Below are 23,054 nucleotides of genomic sequence, written 5' to 3'. Positions count from 1 at the left end.
CTTGCCCATACACCCAGTATCAACTGATATGTTAGATTTCTTACTTGCCCTAATACTAAATCGATATATATTAAGATCTATATATAAATAAGATCCAAAATGTGTATTGTGAAATCCAACTAAAACTCACATACAAGTAGTAAGAATATAAACAGCCACACAATTTGTTGCAAATGCTTGGACTTAAGTTTGTTTTCGAACACTGTACTGTTAGTGTCACATTTTTAATAAAATTAAAAAAAAAAAAAAAAAAAAAAAAAAAAACCCACTCCAAACGAGCAAATGTTCAATTTTTGTTCCTATCTACCTTAACAGTTGTTCCAGAAGTACAATGAACTGTTTTGCAATGATATTCTCACTACATCCAGAAGCGTAACAGAGTACATGAAACTTATTGTTAATAGGCGTGAATTTGTTTATCTTTGCTTGAAATTTTCTCTGTTCACTACAAAATGTTAGTATGTCTATGTCAGTGGTTCTGAAACTGGATCGCGACCCCATTTTAATGGGTTGCCAAGGCTGGTGTTAGACTTGCTGGAGCCCGATCTCCTGGGGCTGAAGCCCGAGTCCCACTATGTGGGGCTGAAGCCAAAATCTGAGGGCTTCAACCCTGGGAGATGGGGCTCAGGTTACAGAGCCCCCGCCACCCTTTGGCTGAAGCCCTTTGGCTATGTTCCCCCCTACACACACACACAGGATGGTGGAGTTTGAGCGGGCTCAGACTTCGGTCCCCCCTCCTGGGGTCGTATAGTAATTTTTCTTGTCAGAAGGGGGTCGCAGTGCAATGAAGTTTGAGAACCCCGGTCTAGGTCCTTTGGCTAGCAACAAGTGCAGAATCACTTAAATATCTGATACATCCTATATATTGGGAGAGTACATACTGAATTTGTAAGGGGATGGACTCTGATTTACAGTTTTCCCCCCTTTTCTAACTTCAGTGATCATTATCATAGTTCTTTTTCTAGTTAAAGCAACATTTGAACTGAAATATGTTACAAAATATAGTTAATCTTTTTCTCAAAAACTGTAAATCATATCTGAAGTATCACCCTGCCCAGTACCTTATTCATATTACTTAATTCCTTATGCTTTTTCATCACAGCACTGATAATGTCACAAACAATCTGTATTTTCCTTTCTGCAAAGCCACACTGGAGAAACTGCTGTTTTGTTAAAACTGGTTTGTATTGAAACTGATCTCGAAGTAGCTGCAAGAGAGTAAAACTTAATTAGTTTCCCAAACCTCTGTATATTCTCTGTTCTGTAGAAACTATATTTTTGTTCTTATTTTTGCACAATTGCCCCTTTTGCCCCCTTAGCTTTGCCAGTGAATCTTTTCACATGTTGGTCTTTGTATATTCTAAGCTGCCCCCATAATTGGAACTCCCATCATATGCCAATCTAACAGGCACTCTTAAATCAAATCACTCCTTAAAAAAACAAAAGCAAATACAAATACCAAACCTAATACATGTCTAAATAACTAAGCAAGTTTGGAAAAAAGTTTTGGAGAGTTCCAGAAATAAGAATGCACAGTAAAAACAGTTTTATTTGTTTCAGCTCTAGAGAGAGAGAGAGAGAGAGAATCATAAAATCATAGAAGTGAAGGCCTGGAAGGGACCTCAATTGGTCACCAAATCCAGCCCCCTGCACTGAGGCAGAACCAAGTAAACCTGGACCATCCATGACAGGTGTTTGTCCGGCTTGTTTTAAAAAATTTCCAATTACGGGGATTCTACAACCTCCCATACAAACCTATTATAGCGCTTAAATCCCCTTATAATTAGAAAATGTACAGAATCATAGATACAAAGTGTAGTGTCATGTAGTGAAGTGCATTGCTATAACAAAAAAGCAGAATTTCACAAAACACCTTAAAAAATTTGACAAAAGGTGCATTTATGTGAACCTCTTTGGATTAAATATAAAGCTCTGCAAAAGTCAAATATTTTTATTCTTAATCTATTGATATCAGTATGATGTTTATTTCAACAATAACTGGCACTTACAGGAATATGAGAATTGAAACCATATTTTTACTTAATGTTAAAATGGGCAGCACATCTCTACCCAGCTAAAAACCTACATTTGAGTATTTTCCCCTCACAACAAAAGACCACCAGCCCCCACCCCCCAAAAAAGCAAAAAAACCCAACAACAACAAAAAAACAACCCACACCTTTGTAAAGTGTCTTAACTAAGATGGCACCACACACCTACTTTTAACCCAAGTATACGACATATTTATAGGGTAATTTAAGGATAATTACACTCTGTACCAGTGAAAAACCTATACTGCAGTCTGTATATAACAAGCAGAAATCCCTGTAAATTTTCATATTTATGTTTAAAACATGATGACTTAAAATTTGGAAGGTTTAAAACTATCTATAAAGAAACTTTCAAAAAAATAACTTGACAAATTAGTCTATTCAATTCCATGAGGGGGAAAAAAAAAACCCTTGTAAAAACAGCTGATAGTTTGATTCAAACTGAATCAAGATCTAAAGGTTAGAAATCTTGGATATTCATTAAAGCAGAACATTATGAACACAAACTTGATGGGAAGATTTTTGCGTACAATCTTTAGATTAAATTGAAACATGTTAACAAACAGCTAGCAACAAATTACATTAAAATATTTATTACCTAACCATATAAGGCAAGGTTAAAAATTAATAACTGCTGTTCAGATTTTATTTCAATTTTAAAAGAATAAAAATATAAAAAGAGGATGCATTTACAGGCTTAACAGCCTAGCTCTCAGGGTACATGTACACTGCAGCTGAAAGCATGTTTTCAGCACAGGTAAACCGACACTTGCTAGCTCTGCTCAAGCAAGCATCCTAAAAATAGCAGTGTGGCTGCAGCAGCAGCATGGGCAGCAACAGGGCTAGCCACCCAAGTACTGATACTTTTAGTGTGCTAACCTACTGTCTACCTGAACAAGGAAGTATGGTCCCAGTTGCAGTGAAGAGACACCCTCAGTTAGTAACACCAGAAGCATTAAGCAGTCAATCAGAAAAGAACTGGCCAGACACCAATAAAAAAGCTCCTTTTCATCCCTTCATAATGTAAGGAGTATACCCTCAACACACTCCAAAAGCCAGAGGAAAGCCCATAGGATTACCCAAAATCAAGCTATTTTGGACCAAGGTGAGGGAGCAACTTCCAGAGCCATGGAGCCCACACACAATGTCTCACACACAACCCCCCCATCTTTTTATAAGTTGAAATCCCACTTGTGCACCACAGCTGACTGCAACCGTGGCAGTATGCCTCTGGGAAAAAAGGGATCCCCAAGATATGCAGATTGCAGGCCATTTAGGACTTTAGAGATCATAGCCAACACCTTAAACTAACTGGAGACCAGACAGACAGCACAGATCTCAATGAACTGGTGTCACATGCTCCTAATAAGATGTTCTGCTCAATAATGACCCACTATTGTGTTCTGCACCAGTTTCAGCCTACAAACTCTTTTAAGGTGTAGCACCAAGTCCAGTCTATTGCAAAAGTCTAATCTTACAGTAACAGATGTGGGTAACAGTGGCAAGGTCTGTATTCAAAAGGAGAATTCATAACCTCTTAGTCAGAACCAGATTGTAAAAAGTTGACTGGTTTAGTACTATAGAATCACCTCACTGCAACCATGGGGAGGGAGGGTGTCCAAAATCATCCATAGTTGCAAACCAAGTTAGCTCATGGCAGACACTCTTTCAAGCAAGAAAACCAATATTACATCCGTCCTCTCCTCCAATTGCTTCCTGCAGCCAACATCATCTTCTCATTCTTGTCTGTGCTGAGCTTTAGCCAGCTCACTTTCATTTAATTAGCATGTAAGAGTGAAATGTGTTTTTATATATGAAACAGCAACTCTTAAATATTCCTTATGTTATTGTAACCTATGGTGCACAGTTTTCCCTACACAATGTATTCTCTAACCCATACTTCCCTCCGGCCACAGAGTTTGGCATTATTCCCTCTACTCAATACTCACCATGAGGATTGATATAAAACAACTTTAAGTAGCAAATTGTAATTTCTCCAATTATTATAAACTAGATCAACAGTAAAATAATCGGGATATGATGCAAGTAATTCTTAGATTTTTAAATCTAATGTATCTTTAATATTAAGATTGTACAGAATTTCTAATACTCTTGATGAGATTACTGGGGAAGTATCAAAAAGATCAAATTTTCATGTAGCTTAGTTATAGACACGAGTGTGAAAGGTACATCAGAAGAACAACTCAAGAACAGTTATTTGCAAAATGAACACTTAGAATTGGTTTTAATTTCCTCAGTGGCAATAAGACACACACTCAGTCAATTTTAGGCAGCATAATACATTGCACAATGAATGTTTCAGGTAAGCTTACATATCTACAGTCTGTTGACTTAAGATGTCATTTAATAGAAAAATATTTCACAGTATTTGCTAATAACTTGACACTGGCTAGGCTTCTGATATGTTGATACCACAGCTTCTCATTCTGACCACTACTGTCTCATTTTTTCCCCTGTATTCTATCAATCTGCCTGTACCTATTTGTTGTCGCTTGTCTTACACTTTGGTGTAAGCTCTTTGGGGCAGGGATTGTCTTTTTGTTCTCTGTCTGTACAGGATCCAGCACAATGAGTCCTAGTCCATGACTGGCGGGCTTAGCAACTACAATAATACAAACAATAATAGTATCAGCCAAAGAGTAAAGTTGAGCTAATATCAACCTTCACTGTTTTCATTAAGTTATAAATCAAAATTTGGATCTGCCACATACCGGTCATGGCTCTTCTGAAATCTTGACTCTAGACACCAAGCAGAAGACACATTGAATATACTTTACAAATCAACCCAGCTAAGTTTAGACAAACCTCCTGTGCAGGAGTTACCAAATGATTGTGTCACCAATATTTCCATTTCCAAAATTATTCTATTAGCCAGCAGAGACGCATATTAAATGTTTTGCCATGTAAGTATCAGGTCATACTTAAAAACTGCTTTTCTTGTTCAATGAACTTAAAGTTAGATACCTTATAGATGGCTTCAATAAAACGCAAATCGCTTTTAGCCGTGAGCTCTACATCAGATTCCACCAAAAGTTCTGCTATGTAAGTTGAGAAGGATGTGAAGGAATAACTGATGATGGGTAAAAACGCAGCTGCATCACCCTTTACAAAACTGCTGGGGAAAAAAAGGAGAAGTATTTTGCACAGTAAATGGAAGTAAATACTCAGCAATCAGTATAAACCAGTGGTGTCAAACATACAACCTGTAAGGTATATCTCAATTTTGTCGAAGCTCAGCTTCCTTCCCCCCCCCCCGCCCTTTTTTTTTTTCTTTTTTTCTTTTTAAGTAAGTTTCTAGCTCTCTTGGCTTCAGAGATAAAAACATGGTTCATGTTTAGAAGGTCACCTGATTCAGTGAAGTTTGCCTGAGTCTGAAGACAGCCTGAAATTGACTCTCACTCCTCTCTCCCTATGAATCATACTGGAGTGTCAACTCTAAAATGATACAATGATACTTCACTGTCAACATTAAAGTATTTTATATTGAGCATTTTAGCAGATGAAATGCAGAAATAGGAGGGAGTGAAGCACACTGGGTCTGAAACTGGAAGTTGCTGAACAGAAGGAAATGCAGAGAAAACTGAGGGCTCACAAAGATGGAGACGAGGAAGGATGGGAAAGAAAAGAAACAAGGGCAGAAATAACAGTGGCCCAAATGGGAGCAGATCTTGTCACTGGGAAGTAAATGTGACAATAATGCACTGAACAAAATAGCCAAATGTTTAGTTACAAACTAATGGCCACATCATTGTCTTGATCCCTCTACAAACTTCCTAGGGACATCAGCAGGCTTTTTACTATGCACTGTGGGGAGTATATAATCCTAAATTTATATCCCCTAAGTAATTGAAGTTTAATGCACTCCTCTATATGAAACAGAGCCCTGGTATAAACAAAATTTTAATAGAGAGAGTGAGATTTTTACTTCTTCTGGAAAAGACAATTCCTGAAAAGAATAGATCTAAAAAACTCTCAAAGTTATAAAATGGAAATTCAAGGCACATATTATGCAATTTATTTCATAAGCCACACTAATTCCTCATAGAAAAAGACACTCATATATGGTGTTCGAAGACCAGTGTCTAGTAGAGTATAAATTACCACTTTTACCCGACCTTGAATACGGACACTTTTACCCAATTTAATTGCTTTTTCAGTACCTATTCCCATTTTCCACCAAACCAATCCAAATATGCAACACACACACAAAGCATTGGTGTTGAGCTTGTTGGGACAAAGTATAGATTTTAAATTAAACAAAACTATTCTGAGCTATGGTCCATGATTTTACTGCCACACTTTATAAACTGACACAATGAACAGTGAAAACCTCTTATGCAAACAGATTTTGGGTAGAAATCTAGACCTACCATTTAAATACTGGAAAAGAAAAGAAAGACGGTACTCAGAAACTGAAATATAGTCCTTCACCTTTACCTAAACTCAGCCTTTGTATTTGGGATTATTATTGTAATAAGTGTTTTATAGTGTATCTGAATATTTTTATTTTTGTTTTGTGTCTTTGTATCATTCCAGTTCTTTGGTGCTAATCCAATGAAGCCAGATTTCCACCCAGACTGAAAACACTTTGCCCTGATTCTCACTGATGTGTATCCTTTGCTGTTACCTTCTATCTGGATTACACTTCAGATAATAGGGGTCTGGTAAATTTTTCAAGCTCTGCTTAACATCCATAATTAAAACTGCATTTTGTTATTCAGTTCTTATATTTTTTTGCAGCTTCAGCAAACCACAAAGACTAGAGGCAGATACACAGACATCTTATAGTCTCTCTCTCTCTCTCTCGTTTGAGTCCTTTTGTGGATGAGCAGGAGGCCAAAGGCAATGAATTAATGAAGCCCTATTATCAGCACTGTGTAACTGGAATACCCTCCTACCTGAAATTAAAGAAAGTTACTATTGCAGCGACAAAGACAAAAGCAGAATGCAATAATGGAATATCATAGTGAGACTAACATGAATTGCCTTCAGTTTCATTAAAGAATTACTGTAATCAAGAATTCTACTACTTGCAATACCCAAAACACTGTTATGTGGGTAACAAAGTGTTTCAAAAAGGACTATTCCTTCATCAATACATTAAAGGCCAGTCTTATTGAAGTCATATGCACTCAGCCTGAATACTGATGGAATTTAAGACTTTTCAGAAGGGATTATGGCCACAAAGAGGCATAAACACTTGCAAATACTCACCTATTTATTAAAACAAGCCTAAATTCTCTTTTACTTTCCATTTGCTTATTTAATCCATTGACCAATCTTGAGGTCTAGTAATAATTCAAAGAACCCATCTAGCTACAATACCTTTGTTACAATTTTTGGGCTTCTATTAAAAAATGGTTACTTACCTTAGATAAACTGTGTCTTTTAAAGATTTGTTGCCCACAGACTCTACTGTTGGTGCGCATGAACACCATACACATGAGATTGGATTCTTTTGATCAGCATCAATTGAGGCCACATATATGCCCTAGAAGTGTGCTTCCATCCATTCAAGGGCATAAAAGGCAATTAGCCCAACCATCCCTCAGATTCCTTCACCAATACACAAACCTGGAGGAGCAGGGATTCTGTAATAGCCAGAAAGGAAGGTAGGTCATGGAATCCAGGTGGACAATGCATCTCGGAGAATGTGTCTTGAAGGTACAGTAATCTTTCTTCAAGTGATTGTCCACTCTTGGTGACTAACAAGCAGTTGTCCATTTGCTTAGAAGTAGGTAGAAGGAGTCCTACTTAAACAATGGTTGTGGGACAGCCCTATCTAAGTAGGCATCTGAAGAGACTTTGTTCCTTCTGTCTGAACACTTGAGTATGGCTGAAGTCTGCCAAAGGTCTTCTGCAGGCTACAACTCCTCCTCATTTGTCAGCATTGCTTGCCTGCCAGGTATGGAAGAGTGCAAGTTCTCCAGAAGCTTGTCATATTTCTCTTGTACCACTTCCAGAAATATCTCCAGGGTCTTCTCCATATGCTTGATGAAGTCCTGGAACACCCTGAAGCTATCCAATGAGGACTTACTGCCTCCTAGGGGAAGGATGAGGAAATTAAAGCAGGGAAAAGTTGTTCCTTCCCTTGTAGATGTTGTTCCATATCATTTTCCTCCTCCTCCTGTCTCTGTATCTGAGGCTGCAATAGCTGGCCTGCCTAAGTTGGTCTATACTGCCTCTTTGGGAAGGGCAGTCTAACTTTAGAAAGGGAAGAAATTACAGGCTTATGAGAATATGACTGCACATGCAGAGGTATCCAGCAAGGCCAAGGCTGATAAGGGTATAGGTACTGGGATGGGTGTACCAAGACGGATGTTCCCTGTGACTCCCAGGTTGCTTCCTGATGATATTGTGCTACCCAAGTGGGAGAGGGTAGCTATGTAGGAGAGGATTCCCGACTGAGTCTCAATGAGGATGAAGAGAAGGAGTATACTTCTTTCAAAAGGGGGCGAAAAGGCCATCCTTTAAGGAGTGCTCTGGCTCTGCTGTATTTTCCCTATTTGGACAGGGGATGATGTTGGTACTGGAGATACCTCCTTCATTTGCTGTACTGATGACTCATTAACTGGTGGCTTAGCTATCAGCATCCTCACTGACACTGTTACTAATCCTACAGTTAGATCACTCTGTAACATATATGCTTTAAGTGCCAGTACAGATGGTACCTGCACACCAGGTATCAAGGGGCCAATGATGGAGCAAGGGCAGTCCACATGTTTTGTCGGTACTACATATACACGCTAAACACTCAGTAACGAGGCACCAGATGGACTTATGTCAGGCCACTGGACTATGCTTTAACTGTTGAGCCCAAGACAAGTCAGATGCCTGCTCGTTCGTGTCCTGACTTGTTAGGCACTGGAAAGAATAATTTATGCCTCAGCTCATATCTGATGCTAGAATGGAGGTAGACAACTGAGGCCTCTTAGTCGACATAGTGTGCAAGTTCAGGGTGAAATCTTAGCCCACTGGAGTACTCATGGAGCGGGACTGATTGGAGAACTGAGGTCTCACTTCAGCCTTCCTTTTGGCATCTGTGGAGGCGGACATAGAGCGTTACATGAGGAACGATTTTAAGAATGCTTCTCTAGCTTTCTGAATCCACTTTGAGAAGTGATATATGAAATACTAGAGAGACAATGTGGGTGAGGTAATATCTTTTATTGAACCAGCTTCAATGGAACATATTCCTCACCTAGGTAAACAAAGGCATCTAGAGTACCTATTAAGTGGTGTTGAAATTTCTCTTGAGAGAGTCAAGTTTTAAACGCCAGGGATTTCACTTCTTCCATATTGCTAGAGCCCCTGTATTTTCTTTTTTTTGCTGGAGGGGGTGAGGCAAGCCCTAAAAACTAAATATCTGACTAAACACATTTATTTTTTCCAACAGGAAAAAGACTAAAACTAAGTAACTGGACACTGCAGGGTTTCTGTCTTGCTGCCATCATTGGTAAGAAAGAAACAAGGGATGGTTGGGCTTGCTCTGCTCTTTATACCCTGTTTTTTGGGGCATGGAGGAGGAGAACAGGCAAGGAAATATAGAACACAGGTGCAGACCCAAACACACACTGCAGGCCATAAGAACCTGATCTCATGTGCATGGGCCAGATGCACACCAAGAGTGGAATCCATGAAGACAACAACTCAAAGAAGAACATTGACATACACCATGTTTTCTACACTAACATTGTTTTCAATCTTCCTGCGTAGCCATATAAATCTTTTTATTACCCCTCCACCTCTACCAATAGGCCTTATGTATATTAAAATGTATATCTTCTAATAGACATGTTAACTGACATTTACTCCCCATTTTTGAAGAACTAAAACTTCAAAGGGATTAAACATTTTTGCTTTATTCAGCCACTTAAGTTTAAGGAACTGGTTAATGTACTAAGATTATTTATAAAGCCAGTCCTCTGTTTCCAGAAAAATGTACTGCTTTTTCCTCTTGTACAAAATTCATAAACATGATTATAAATGAAAGAATTGCATTAGCTTTAAGATCAATTTAAATGAAAAACTCCAGCTGAACTTTCCTTAAGCCAAATGTGAAGTATTCACTATAAACAACTTTAGCGACATGCTATTGCTTCCACAGCACAGTGGAAGAAGTGTATTTTTTGCAAAGATCCAACTTTAATCAAGGCATTACAGGAAAAACTAGTAAACAGGGGATCAAATTATATCACCAAATATGCCAAAAATCTCCCTCTCTCTTGCATTTGTGCATGCACCATTGGGAATTTTTGGATAATATTTAAGTTTTGTATGTTACACTTTTCGTAATAGCCCTACTGTTACCCTGGGCCTCTAGAATTCTGTTGCACTTAAGTGCCTAGCTCTGCAGCAAGCATAAGGAAACTCTGGCTTATTTTTTTTAGCTTTTGCAATAGTGTTGTGTCATTTAGTCAACCAAGTATATAACACATCTGCAGTCCAGTAGCTTAGGATCCACCTTCCCTTGTAACAAGCTGTTGTTTTTTCCATTTACTGACTCCTGTGGAGATACTGTGCCCAGGAGTCACACAGACACTAACACTATACTCTTGAGCACAAGTACTTTCCCAAGTGAAACTGAAAAGGAACATATATGAAATGTGCCTGTTCAGTTTCACACTGCAGGGGGTGTTGCTCTGGAAATGCTTGCATACAGAAGCTCTGAGCTAACCAAATGCCTGTTCTGAGGCTGGCAAGACACCAAATAGGGTGGGAGAAGAGAAAAAGACAGCTTTGGGAAGTACGAAAGAGAATAAAAATCAGGCCCCAAGAACTTTTTCCCGAGCTTTCTTACCTCATACAATAGCTCAGAGAGCCATCATAAAAGTTAGTTAAAATGCTCCTCCTCCCTGTTCCACAAGTTATAGAATACCGAAAAGGGGATATCAAAGTCCAATTACATTAGTGAAGTAACTTAAAATCCATATTTGGCTCTGGATTTGGACAACATATATTGCAGAATTCTTACACCCTCACTGCGAAGCTGGAATTTAATGGTTACAAAATTATAGTGTTTATGCCTGCTGTTTACATGGACCCTGTCATCAGTCCTAAACTGGATATGGCTCCCATTTCCAAGTCACCTGTGATGTTAAAGCATTGCTAAAGAGAAAAAAGGACAAATACACTTCACTCAATTTGTTACTGAGAAAGTCATCTTGATTTGAAATTACTTACACAAATGACTGGTGATACCAAGGAAAACTGAACGTGCAAGAACTGTTGTATTAAATACTGAATATTTTCATTGTGACATTGTACATTCAACAGATTATTAAAATACTGAATCCATTCACTAGGGAGAAGAGCAACTTCTTTGTGTAAACAAGGCAAATCATCTCAGATTTATAACCCTTTTTGTGAAATCTCTCAGCACTTCAGCTGCACTTGGGGTAGTGATACATTAGAAAATGCACAAGCATTTCATCACTGGGTCATCTGACTCTGCTTAGGTCTAGATGACAGTGCGGGAAGAACTGCAGTGCTTTCTCTCAGTACTGAACTACTACCAATGAGTGCGCTAGTATAGAGAGCAGTGCCACTTCTTATCACTACCTCTCTAGACCTGCGCCGAGAAGAGGGCAGTAGTAAAAATACCAGTGTCTTTCTATCCTAGTGCTCTCACTGTTACCAACACTGGTGAAGCCGCACTATTAATAGATTTCCCATAAGAGATATGTAAATAATACCTAGAGCTAGTCGTAAAGTATCCTGCTTCCAACATAGGACCCTACCCTCATGCTTCAGAGAAAAGTGAAACCCAGAGAAGTGTCCCAACTCAATTGTGAAATGCTGAACAGCTGCAAAGGGTGATATTAGTATCTATACATATGTCTACTGTTCATTAAAATACCTGCAGCTGAACCAGGTCACAGACTTTAAGGTCAGAAGAGATTGTCATGCTCATCTAGTCTGACCTCCTGCACATTGCAGGCCACAGCACCTCACCCACCCACTCCTGTAAGCAGGTCTGTAACCTCTGGCTGAGTTACTGAAGTCCTCAAATCTTCATTCAAAGGATTTCAAATTACACAGAATCCATCACTTATTCCAGTTTAAACCAGCAAGTGGCCTGTTCCTCATGCTGCAGAGAAAGGCAAAAAAAAAACAAACCCCAAGGGTCTCAAGTCTGCCAGTCTGACCTGGGGGGAAATTCTTTCCCAAACCCAAATATGGCAGCCAGTTATACCCTGAGCATATGGGCAAGACCCACCAGCCAAACACCTGAGAAAGAATTCTCAGTAGTAACTCTGCTTATAGCTTTGCCAAGCAGGTGCATCGTAACTTTAATAAGAATCTGATCAGTTTCAGATTATTTCAGATTATCCTGCCCCTTCAATGTCCCATCTCTGGCTGTTGAAGATACTTGCTAATAGAAGTCATGACTGCCTACAATGGCAAATGGCCCAATCTCAACCCAGAAACATCAGTATTCTATCAGCTTTGTCAACAGGAATAACCTATTTCTTAGTGCGCACACTCAAAATTTGACACTATATAATTAAATGGTTTGAAATGTGTATTCAATCTGCCTACGTATCTACCATACCCTGCCATTAGCACACGCATGCACAGATCATAATTTCCATATTAACTCTGTGGTGGAATTTCTATTAACAATTACCAGAACTGTTTACATTCTTGTGGTCATCATGATGTATAAACACAAATTCATTCAAAATATCTAATTGCCTCTTACCCTGTGTAATCCACTTCCCTAGGATAGTTTAACAAGCGAAGTCCTTGTTCTAGCTTGCGTAAACTTCCTTTTAAGTCTCCGGTTGCCATTATTTCACACACTATTCTTCTTTTAGATTTTTGGGACAAGTTTAATACAGGATATTCTCTTTCTTAAAAAGAAAAAAACAAACATGACAATTATAAACTGCAATAGGATTACCAGTGAAGTCCATGGTTTTTCTTCCCGAGACAACGTCCTATTTCTGACATTCTGTAACATTTCCCAATATGCTATTAAGCCAAGGTACCACACAAATTAATGTCTGTGTACTTCCTCATTCAAACTAAAAGCATGGAATATACAGGTCAGTCAGTAAACTAGAATTATTACTGCTAGAGAGGGAAATCAGAGTTCAAATTTTATAGTTGGGTTACTGCTTCCTAAATAGCTTGCTCAGGTGGAACAAAGACCTCTGTTTTACTCAACGTCAGGTAGTCGTACCATTATGGTCTGAAGACAGCTCTATACAACCAGCTTATGGGATCTGGATGAATCTTTATTTCAAGGAAACAAAGGTTTTTTAGCAAAGACGAGAGTATTATAAGGGGAAGTGTGTAAAGCAAAAAACCTTATATAAAAGCTTATATAAATGCTGCATAAGCCCTGAAAACGCATACTTAACTGTAATAAAAATACAAAAAGGTGTTGCAGACAGCAGTTCTGTGGCCATTAGGGGATGGAGTTTAAACTCAGTTTTGGGAAATATGTAGAAAGGCAGAGAAAGAAACTAGGTGAACAAAAAACAAAAAAATCTTTTGCATGAATGTCTCAAGTCTTATTTTAAACTTAGAGATTTTTTTCCTTTAAGGTTTAAAGAAAATCCAACCATTTAAGTTAGGAATGTGTCTAAAAAAAACAAAAACAAAAAAACCCCAAAAGCCTCCAGTGTTCTCTGCGAAAACTATTCTGATGTCTTTTCAGTGTCTGATAAATTCAGAACAATTCAGACTGAAATCTTCAAACTTGACATGTCTGTGGTACTAAGTGAGGAATGTGCACTTTACTATCATAAATTTTGGGGAAAAGAGTAAAATTAGCTGTAAACCATCCCTACTGGGGGAAAATATCTTTCCCACTAAGACCAGGGTAGGTATTAAACAGACCATAATCAATTCTGTAGCAACTCAAGACCAAATACTTAAAAAAAATCTAGAAAATTACTGACCGGTGTAACAAGCAGTTCATCCACAAAATAAATTGCTATTCATACAGCACTTCAACCTTTCTAGCATATTGTGGATACTGGTATATATCGATCAGCCATATACAGGAGAGTCCAACTGTGACAGAACACACATGCATGATAACAAAAAGTCTACATGGCAGTTAAAAACCCGTGATTGGACCATACCAGATAACATGGGCTCAGGCTAAGGGGCTTTTTAAACATGTAAATGTTCAGGCTCGGGCTGGAGTCCAGGCTCTGGGACCCTGTGAGGTCAGACCCTTGAGACAATTGTTGATCTACCTCTATTGCCCTAGTGGAGACATGAAGGGTATCCAGAGGAGAAACACATGAATGCTGCTGACAGATATTCCATAGAAATATGCCTCAGCCATGAGATTTGCTTTTTAAACATTCAGAGGTGCCCATTCCAGGAGAGGCCATATCCACTTTGGATCAATTCACTAGTCCTGACCTATTGTGTAGCATTTTACAGGATATTTTAGCAAGTTTTCCCAGATACTTGTTTTTGCAAAAGTTTCCCATTCAGGTCCAATAAGATCCTTTAGTAATCCATACATAGAAATTCTGATAATTCCAATTTGTATTCCAAAGGGAAAAAATTCCTACTAATCTCATTCTCTTTCTTGACCCCACCCACCCACACCTTCTTCTCTTTTTTTCCCCTTCTTCTTTTGGGAGATTGTCCCAGACGAAGAACTAGGCTTGTGACAACTGAAAGCGTCTCAAATATCCTGGGGTTAATATCCTGTCTTTTCCTCCTGGTCCTTGGTTCCAACACCAACAGCTGACCCTCATTCCAGGTACAGGAGCAGAAGTTTTCCAGTCTTTCCAGCCCATAGATCTCCTAAGATTCAAGACATTAGGCTCCAGTAATTCTGATGAAGAGACAGAAGTTCCTATGGCAAGATTTAGGTTTGTGTTTTCTGGCCACCCGAGCCTTGGCCAGTTTCTCATCGCCAGAAACTCCAACACAGAGATTTGGAACACCAAGAAAGATATGTTTCAGAGTAGCAGCCATGTTAGTCTGTATTCGCAAAAAGAAAAGGTTTCAGAGTAGCAGCCGTGTTAGTGTGTATTCGCAAAAAGAAAAGGAGTACTTGTGGCACCTTGGAGACTAACAAATTTATTTGAGCATAAGCTTTCGTGAGCTACAGCTCACTTCATCGGATGCATTCAGTGGAAAATACAAGCTGTCATATCTTTCTTGAAAAGAAAAGGAGTACTTGTGGCACCTTAGAGACTAACAAATTTATCTGAGCATAAGCTTTCGTGATCCGATGAAGTGAGCTGTAGCTCATGAAAGCTTATGCTCAAATAAATTTGTTAGTCTCTAAGGTGCCACAAGTACTCCTTTTCTTTTCAAGAAAGATATGACAGCTTCTTCCTGATTTTGAAGGAAAAGTGGGGAATCTCTCTCCTTTCTGAGGGGCTACCTGTTCTTCTTTCCTTCCAATTATGTGGGTATTCAGGAAACGGAAGAAAAATCTGTGGGTCTCATCAGAAGAGCTACCTGAAAAAGGTGAACACTCTTCTCCTTTTTGATTTAGTCTCTATTTCCCTGAAAGGGTCACTCCACAAAACCATGGAGAGGTTCGGAGTAGGTGTTTTTCACTGTTGTGTTGGGGGAACAGGACTGCCCTGGCCCCTGAAAGTAAATCCTATGGACTGGTAACCTCCAGCCAAGGAGGACTTTGAAAAATTCCAATAAGGAGGGCCTTCTTCGAAATTAGGGCTGGCCAAACCACTGGAAAAGAGGAAGAAAGAGACGGGCCCTTTAATGCCATCCTATTGCTTTTGCTGGGTCCAAACTGTTTCTAAATCCATCCCTTCACAGTTTGGATTTGGAAAGCCCGGGGTGGGGGGACACGACATGAGGGATTATAGTCAGCAGCAGCAACTTGCTGATGTGAGCATGGCGGGTTCTGCAACATTCCAAACTGGCACAACTGTTTTGTGCACCTCTCAGCAATTCTCCACCTCAGAAGACTGCTCTGAGTGCACTTGGCTCCACTGCAGCCTGATCAAAAGGGGGCTTGGGCAATATCTAGATAGATGAGCCTCAGAAGACAGGCCTAGCTTATCCCACTTTCTGTGGTGAGTATCTCCATCCACACATTCCATAAAGGAAGAATGGGCAATAAAGATCTTTCCTTTTTGTTTGTCCACCACATTTGCACTCTCAGCAGTGCTGCAGGGGCACTAATCGCGGCAAAGCCACAACAAGAGCAAGACTAGGAGCCAAAAACAAAACAAAAAAGCTTTCTTTCAAACCTGGAACCATACAGTTCTGAAAGGATCAAATGTATTGAATTAAATACTTTTCTTGGTTTCAGTTTCTGATTTGCATCCTCTGAAAAAGCCTGTTTACACCTGAGAAGACAGAGCAAAACTGCTGGGCATTTCAGAGTCACTCCCACCCTGCATGTGACAGGTCTGGCTCTGATGCCCAAGCTGTAAGCAAACTGACAACTTACTGTTTAAGATCTGCGGGCCTTCCTTCGCAGAAGAAACTAAGGCTTGTATTAGTTTCACTCAGTCTGATCTGCAGCAGAGATTCCTACAGAGGAAAATGCCTGTCTTGCAGAGAAGTTTCAAAATTGTGCACAACGAAGAGGGGACAAACACAGAAAAGACCAAGATTTAAAATTCCTGTAATCCCACAATTTAACTCTTCCAGTAGAACATATGGAGGCTGGAAAAACCTGTGTTATATACATTCTTCCGAACAGAAAAACAGAGGAAATTCTTACATGGAGAGGGGAGGAGAATGTTATGAAGATTAGTTGCCAAAAGAGATCTGAGGCTGTTGACAGTGTTGGATCATATTAAAGAAGTTCTGTATTAAAATCACAAATGAGTTTGATCCCCCATAGTTTAAATTCCAGGGTATTACTAATTAAGAGGTCTCTTGGTTTTTGATACTGTTTCTCTCCCTCTCTGTGTGAAACTTGCAAGCTGCTAATTGTGTTAGTACATTCTAAGACAGAGTCTGTTCTCAAAGCACTTCTTTGTAACAACAACTACTCACATAGAAAGAGACTCAAAGCAATACTCTGTAACAACAGAAACAGCACCCAGAGACTCCCCGCCCTTTTGTTGTATTCATCTCGCTTTGTTAACAATTGTGATTAAAATAGAGATAGAGGATGTATGTGGATGGATGCTTGGTGTGGATAATAACTGAATGATCAGGGAGGTGCCAGCCTAAGAATCCAGTGTCCATCGGCTGAAGAAGGCGTCAAGTGGAAATAACCAGAGCACCCCCGGAGGGCAGACTGGAATCCACCCAACAGCCTCAAGAATGGAAGGTCTAAGGGGCTACCTGTTCTTCTTTCCTTCCAATTATGTGGGTATTCAGGAAACGGAAGAAAAATCTGTGGGTCGCATCAGAAGAACTACCTGAAAAAGAACTAGATAACATCTGGCAGCACGGAACCGTCAGGAATGTGCTATCTGCTGATTGATTCAGCAACAGCATGATGAAGCAATTCCCATAGACTGGCATAGGAAGAAATTCCTATAAAAATGGACTCTAGAAAGTGAGAACTTTGGGGTCTGATTCTGCAAACCAACTTCCAGGAGCATCAGATGAGCATTTGACAAGGCCCTGCTCCCTCCTCGTGTCCAGGCCACCTGGCCAGTGGCTTGGCATGAGCAACTCTAAGGCTGGTAACTATGATAACAACCTTGCAGAACCTGTGTGTGTGTGTATGAATGAATGTGTGAATAAATATGAAATTGAATGGAATGTTATAGCTATAACTAACTGCTTACTATGATTCTTTCTGTATTCACAATAAATGTGGCATTTTGCCTTTTCCCCTTTAATAAGATCCTGCTGGTTTTTATTTTATTGGTATTACAGCAGCTATGCCTGACTGACATGTCTTGAAAAGAAATTAATCTTGAATGGTGGCTTTGGATCACAGAATCTGAATTATCACATACTAATTTCCTTTTTTATAAAAAAATCATATTGCTTCATATTTTTAAATGTTAGATTTCTATTTAGAAAGGTTTTGTGAAGAGCTTTTGCAGCATCCTACAAGTACGTGTTTGGAAGTTACATGCAACCAAACTTGGTGGCTTTCCAGAATGGTTAGACTTTGAAAGTACAAACTGGCTGACAGCCCAACTTTTACAAGTCCCAACTGAAAACAAATGGTCAGTGTTTCAGAATTCTGCATAAACTATTTGAACACAAGAAGATCCATTAGCAAACTGCCAAGATTCCTCTATCAGTGCTTTGTGAAAAGATTTAATTAGTGAAAGAGTGAGGCAGGTTTCCAAGAGATAATTAGTTCAAAGAAAAATTCTGAAAAATATGCAGTGCCGAATTATAGGAGATGGCATTTCCCCCATTATGCTTGTTTACTACTGTATATGTTTCAATCAGTGTGGCAAGCTTTACACAAAACTGTATGCAACTTCCCCAGGAACTATAAATACAACAGAATCTCGCTAATTCATGTAATGAGAGGGAGATTATTTGCAATTTAGAAAGTAAGCAAATCAATGAAAGGGGTTTTGGGGGGAGGGAAGTCATTTGAAAAGAGTAATTTTAACTAGTTACAATAATAAATATTCTGCAGTACATTTGTTAAAGCAGGATTTGAAAAATCCACTAGTTGAGACCTCAGTGAGTGAAAAGATCTATATCATAAATTTCTGCAGAATCTAAGCTTTAATTAGAAGAATATGTTTCTAGTCCTTTTAGAAGGTTTTCACCATACTAAACATGGACTCATGTAGAATGATATAGTGCTGTAGCCCTGAATCTGGAAACAGGCAGTCTCAGTGCCTCTTCATGTGCTTATAGCTTTGCCAAGCAGGTGCATGGTAACTTGAATAAGAATCTGATCAGTTTCACAACTATTCGGAACCTCATGCACAACAGTGACACTTTTAAGAACCACGTGCAACTTGGGCAAACTGTAGGTAGCACTACAGGCAGGATCTGGAGTTATGACTCAGGAAGACCATCCTCTCCTTCCCCCTGAAAAGGATAGGCTGGGAGTTTGGAGAAGCAGTCCTATTTCCACCAGCCAGAAAATTCTGGGAGAGGACAAAAGTAACAAGGACCTCTGTCCGACCACAACAGCCAGGAAGGTGAGTTAGGGTAAAGTAGTTAAAATCCTCCCCTTGTGGCCTGCCTTGTAGTTACCTATAGCCCCTGGAGGTAATGGAAAAGGAGATGCAGATTCAAGTTTCAGACCTACCAGTAACCAGAGGCTGATGAGAGAGATGGAGGTCCCCTTAAGTAAGGTCTAGAGGCAGCACACTAACAAAAATTCTAGAAGCTGGTGGGGCAGAAAAGCTGAGATTCCTAGCAAGGGTGGTGCTGCTTCAACACATTCTTCTGGTTTTTTGGTTGTGTTTTGTTTTTTTAACTCCAGCAGCTAGTATGTTCGGTCTTTTTTTTCAAAACCTGGGTAAAAGGAGTGAAATTTGTGCAATAGGACTTTACACTACAGCCACCTATTGAATTCTTGCTAAAAATTGGGGAGAGTGCTTGTTACATCCCTGGCTGACTTTTCCCATTGTGATCAGAAAAGAGACTGCTGTACCGCACCCAACCTCTGGATATGGCCTACTATGTCTGAGCACATCCATGCAGTCTCTAAATCCAGCCTCTCTGGCACAGTCCTGGGGTACAGACCCCTCTCTAGTAGCCCTCCTAGGATATGGGACCCCACAGTCTAGCTGCCCTAGGCCCAAAGACCAGTACGAACGCCCCAAGCCCCCCGATAGCTTTATTATGCCGTCCCCAGAGCTCTACCCTCACAGTTTAACTCCTCAGGGACAACAAGCCAGTTAAAGCAAGTAAAAGACTTTGCAGAGGAACTTAAGTAAAGTGAATAGTTACAGGCAAGCACACGAGTTACAGATCTAAGCAAAAACAACAAACAGCTGCACTCATGACCCTCCCTCAGTTTCCTCACCTTTCCTATTAGTCTTTTGAGTCTCAGTGAGTGTCCTTCTGAGATTTCAGGATCCTCCTGACCCATCTCCTACTGCTCAATCTTCTCTTCTTGGCAATAGTCTCCCTTTTGCATGCAAGCCTTCATGTATATAAGTAGTTTTGATCAGGAGTCCTGCTCTGAAGCCCTAATGTCCCAGCCATGCTGAACTCACATCAACAATCCCCTTTGCTTCAGAACAGGGATGGAGCTAATTGAGTAAAGAGCAAGTCAGACCTTGGGAGCAATCGGGATGTCTCATTAAGTGTTTTCTCATCTTGGGGAGTGCTTCAACTCCTTCTTCTCTTGTTATACATTACAACCAGGCTATATGTACACCAGTTTAAACTAGCTCTTACATGACACAAAGTAGAGTCCTATAAAAAATGGAGGTTCTAATCTACAATGCGGTACAAGCATAATTTTGTTTTGAGAGTATCATTTAAATTAACAAGATGACAGTTTCCCACTGCCATTTTCACATTGGAACTACAGAATGTGAAAAAAAGTGTTGAAAACAAGTTACACTACCAGAGTTTTAGACATTTATCAGAAGCAGAAGAGCCCATTAAAATAACTGAATAGGTAGTCAAAAGATCCCTTAAACACATGACACCCCTACATTTTAATGGAAATTCCTTGTGTTTACATAGGGGCCAGAGGTCCATTTTACATGGAATACCAATAAGAACCATTTTTTGTACATATAGGCAGTAAGATCAAAAAGACAAAAAGGAAAGACCTATTCAATATGACTAACAGAGTTCCCATTGAAGAATTACACTTCCAACAGAAGAGGAAGCCAACTGCTGTTTTTACACTTAGGCAATGTCTTAACTGCAAAAAAAGATGGTGTTTTTACTGTGGGATAACTAACGCACATTAGCTATCCTACTGTAAAATCGTAAGGGAAACAAGGCACCTGTAGTTTTTACCACAAAGCAGCTAGGTGACATCAATACAATAACCCCACCCATTGAAGAAATATGTAAACTTCCTTCTAATGCCTGTAACAGAAAAATAGCAGTGGCATTCAGTTAGTGTGGCTCTTTCTAAAAAAGCTACAATTTAGCCCTTCCATTTTTCTCACCCTACTTCCCATTTTTGCACGATTTAAATACTGAGGGCATTAGCTTCCAATAAAACATTTCCTTTTGCAGTGATGGAAAGAAGGAAAAAGGATCATTCTCTGCCACAGACTATATATGCGACAATAGATCCATAAAGTTTTGAACTTGAGATCGACACAAAGTTGTGCATTATACAGTGTTACATATTGTTATTGTAAAAGATAAGAAGTTACTAACTATGAACAGTAATAAACTGCCAATGATTGTTTCAAACTGCATGGGATGAGACAACCACTTAAGTGATGAAGCAGCAATGGGAACAGTTCTACTGGTTTATACCACTGGCAAGAAGCAGCATTAAATCGCTATCCTTAGCTTTGAGGTACAGGTAGGAGGATTACAGCTAGAGCCTTATCAAATCCACAGCCATGAAAAAAGCACCATAGACTGTGAAATCTGGTCTTTTGTGTGCTTTTACCCTATACTGTACAGATTTTACAGGGGAGATCAGCATTTCTTAAATTGGGGATCCTGACCCAAAAGGGAGTTGTGGGGGTCACACGATTATTTGAGGGGGATTGCAGTATTGCCACTCTTACTTCTGCACTGCCTTCAGATCTGGACGGCTGGAGAGCAGTGTCGGCTGTTAGCTGGGCGCCCAGATCTAAAGCCAGTGCCCTGCCTGCAGCAGCGCAGAAGTAAGGGTGGCAATACTATACCAGGCCATCCTTCCTTCTGCACTGCTGCTGGCGGTGGCACTGCCTTCAGAGCTGGGCTCCCAGCCAGCAACCATTGCTCCCCAGCTGCCTAGCTCTGAAGGCAGCGCCACAGCAGCACAGAGGTAATGGTACGAGTACCACAACTCCCACCCCACAAAACCTTGTAACCTCCCCCCCACACAACTCCTTTATTGGTTGGGACCCCTGAAATTACCACACTGTGACATTTTGGATTTAAACAGCTGAAATCATTAAATTTATGATTTTTTAAATCCTATGACTGTGAAATTGACCAAAATGGACCCTGAATTTGGTAGGGCCCTAATTATGGCACTCTCCTAATTCACTACCTGGCAGAAGGATCCTGGCGGTTGTGACCAGGGACCTCCCAAAATGGTCAGCAGCCTAAGAGTCTGTTTTCCCAACAGGAGTCTCAGCAAAGCAAAGGCGGGCAGGGTGCACGTGTTGCCCTTTTTCTGCCTTGCAAGTCCTCAGGAAGCTGCAATGACCCCGGATTCAGGTACTGTCCCGCTCCGGAGATGCTGATGTAAGACCGGGAAAAGCAGGGCCTCCAGCCCGGTGCTTTGCAGCTGGAGAAAAGCACAAGGGAAGCCCCCCTCAGCCCCTCTCTCACCCAAAGCCACTTTGCACGGGAGCGAGCAGACTGCTGCCCCTACAGAGAAAACAGAGGCCGGGGCCCAAGAGACTCGGCGGCCCCGCGGAACAGAGCCGAGAGGCGCCGGGACCATGTCCCACCCCAGGGAAGACGCACAGAAAACTTCGCCCCGCCCCCATGAGTCTCGGTTCCCCCCGGTATGCGGGGGGAGGGGCAAAGACTGAAACAGACACGGACCAGCGGGGCGGGCTGGATCAGGAAGCTGGGGCCGAGGGGGTCGCACACAGATAAAGCCCCCACCCTTCCTCCGACTCCCCCATAGCGATTCCCCGCTCTCCTGTACTCAGCGCCCGCACCCACCTAGGGCTCCCGGCGGCGGTTTGTATTTTACCGGCGATTCAAGCCCAGTAGCGGGAACCGCCCCCACCTCATCTCCCAATTCGCATTGGCAGATTCATCGATCGCTCTCCACCGCCTACCTGCCTCAGAGAGCCCGCGTCAGTTCCACAGCTAGGCCCTGTTGCCAGGCGACTCCCACTTGCGGGCGGGGCGGGAAGGGGCGGGACAGGGAAGATTACTTAACTCTGGGCACTGACCAAATTCGGTTTGTGCAGAATCTGCGGACACAAATCTGACAGTAGTTTCCACTTGTGTGAACTCTCGCGGCGCCGACATCACTTC

At 40.6% G+C, this 23,054-nt stretch overlaps 1 protein-coding gene across 14 annotated transcripts in view; it reads right to left on the bottom strand.

Moving 5' to 3' along the window:
- The window catches only part of CEP44 (centrosomal protein 44), a 37,844-nt gene extending 14,854 nt beyond the window's left edge, over nt 1–22,990 (bottom strand). The window contains exons 1-5 of one of the 14 annotated variants that reach the window (XM_043545994.1): nt 22,853–22,990; nt 22,108–22,347; nt 12,778–12,928; nt 5,037–5,187; nt 1,062–1,208 (exon numbers count right to left, since the gene is read on the bottom strand). In XM_043545994.1, the coding sequence (XP_043401929.1) occupies nt 1,062–1,208; nt 5,037–5,187; nt 12,778–12,866 (387 nt within the window). In that variant the 5' untranslated portion in view covers nt 12,867–12,928; nt 22,108–22,347; nt 22,853–22,990. Of the gene's footprint in view, nt 1–1,061; nt 1,209–5,036; nt 5,188–6,699; nt 6,971–12,777; nt 12,929–16,482; nt 16,558–19,874; nt 20,092–22,107; nt 22,375–22,422 lie in introns of those variants that run through there. The other 13 variants (XM_043546002.1, XM_037897554.2, XM_037897557.2 and 10 more) reach the window with 13 other exon arrangements.
- Between the last annotated feature and the right edge of the window lie 64 nt (nt 22,991–23,054).

The sequence above is a fragment of the Chelonia mydas genome, chromosome 4 (genome assembly GCF_015237465.2).
Source record: "Chelonia mydas isolate rCheMyd1 chromosome 4, rCheMyd1.pri.v2, whole genome shotgun sequence".
In the NCBI taxonomy this organism is placed as follows: Eukaryota; Metazoa; Chordata; order Testudines; family Cheloniidae; genus Chelonia; species Chelonia mydas.
Note: the sequence above shows the minus strand (reverse complement) of the source record. Positions and strands in the feature narration are given on the sequence as shown.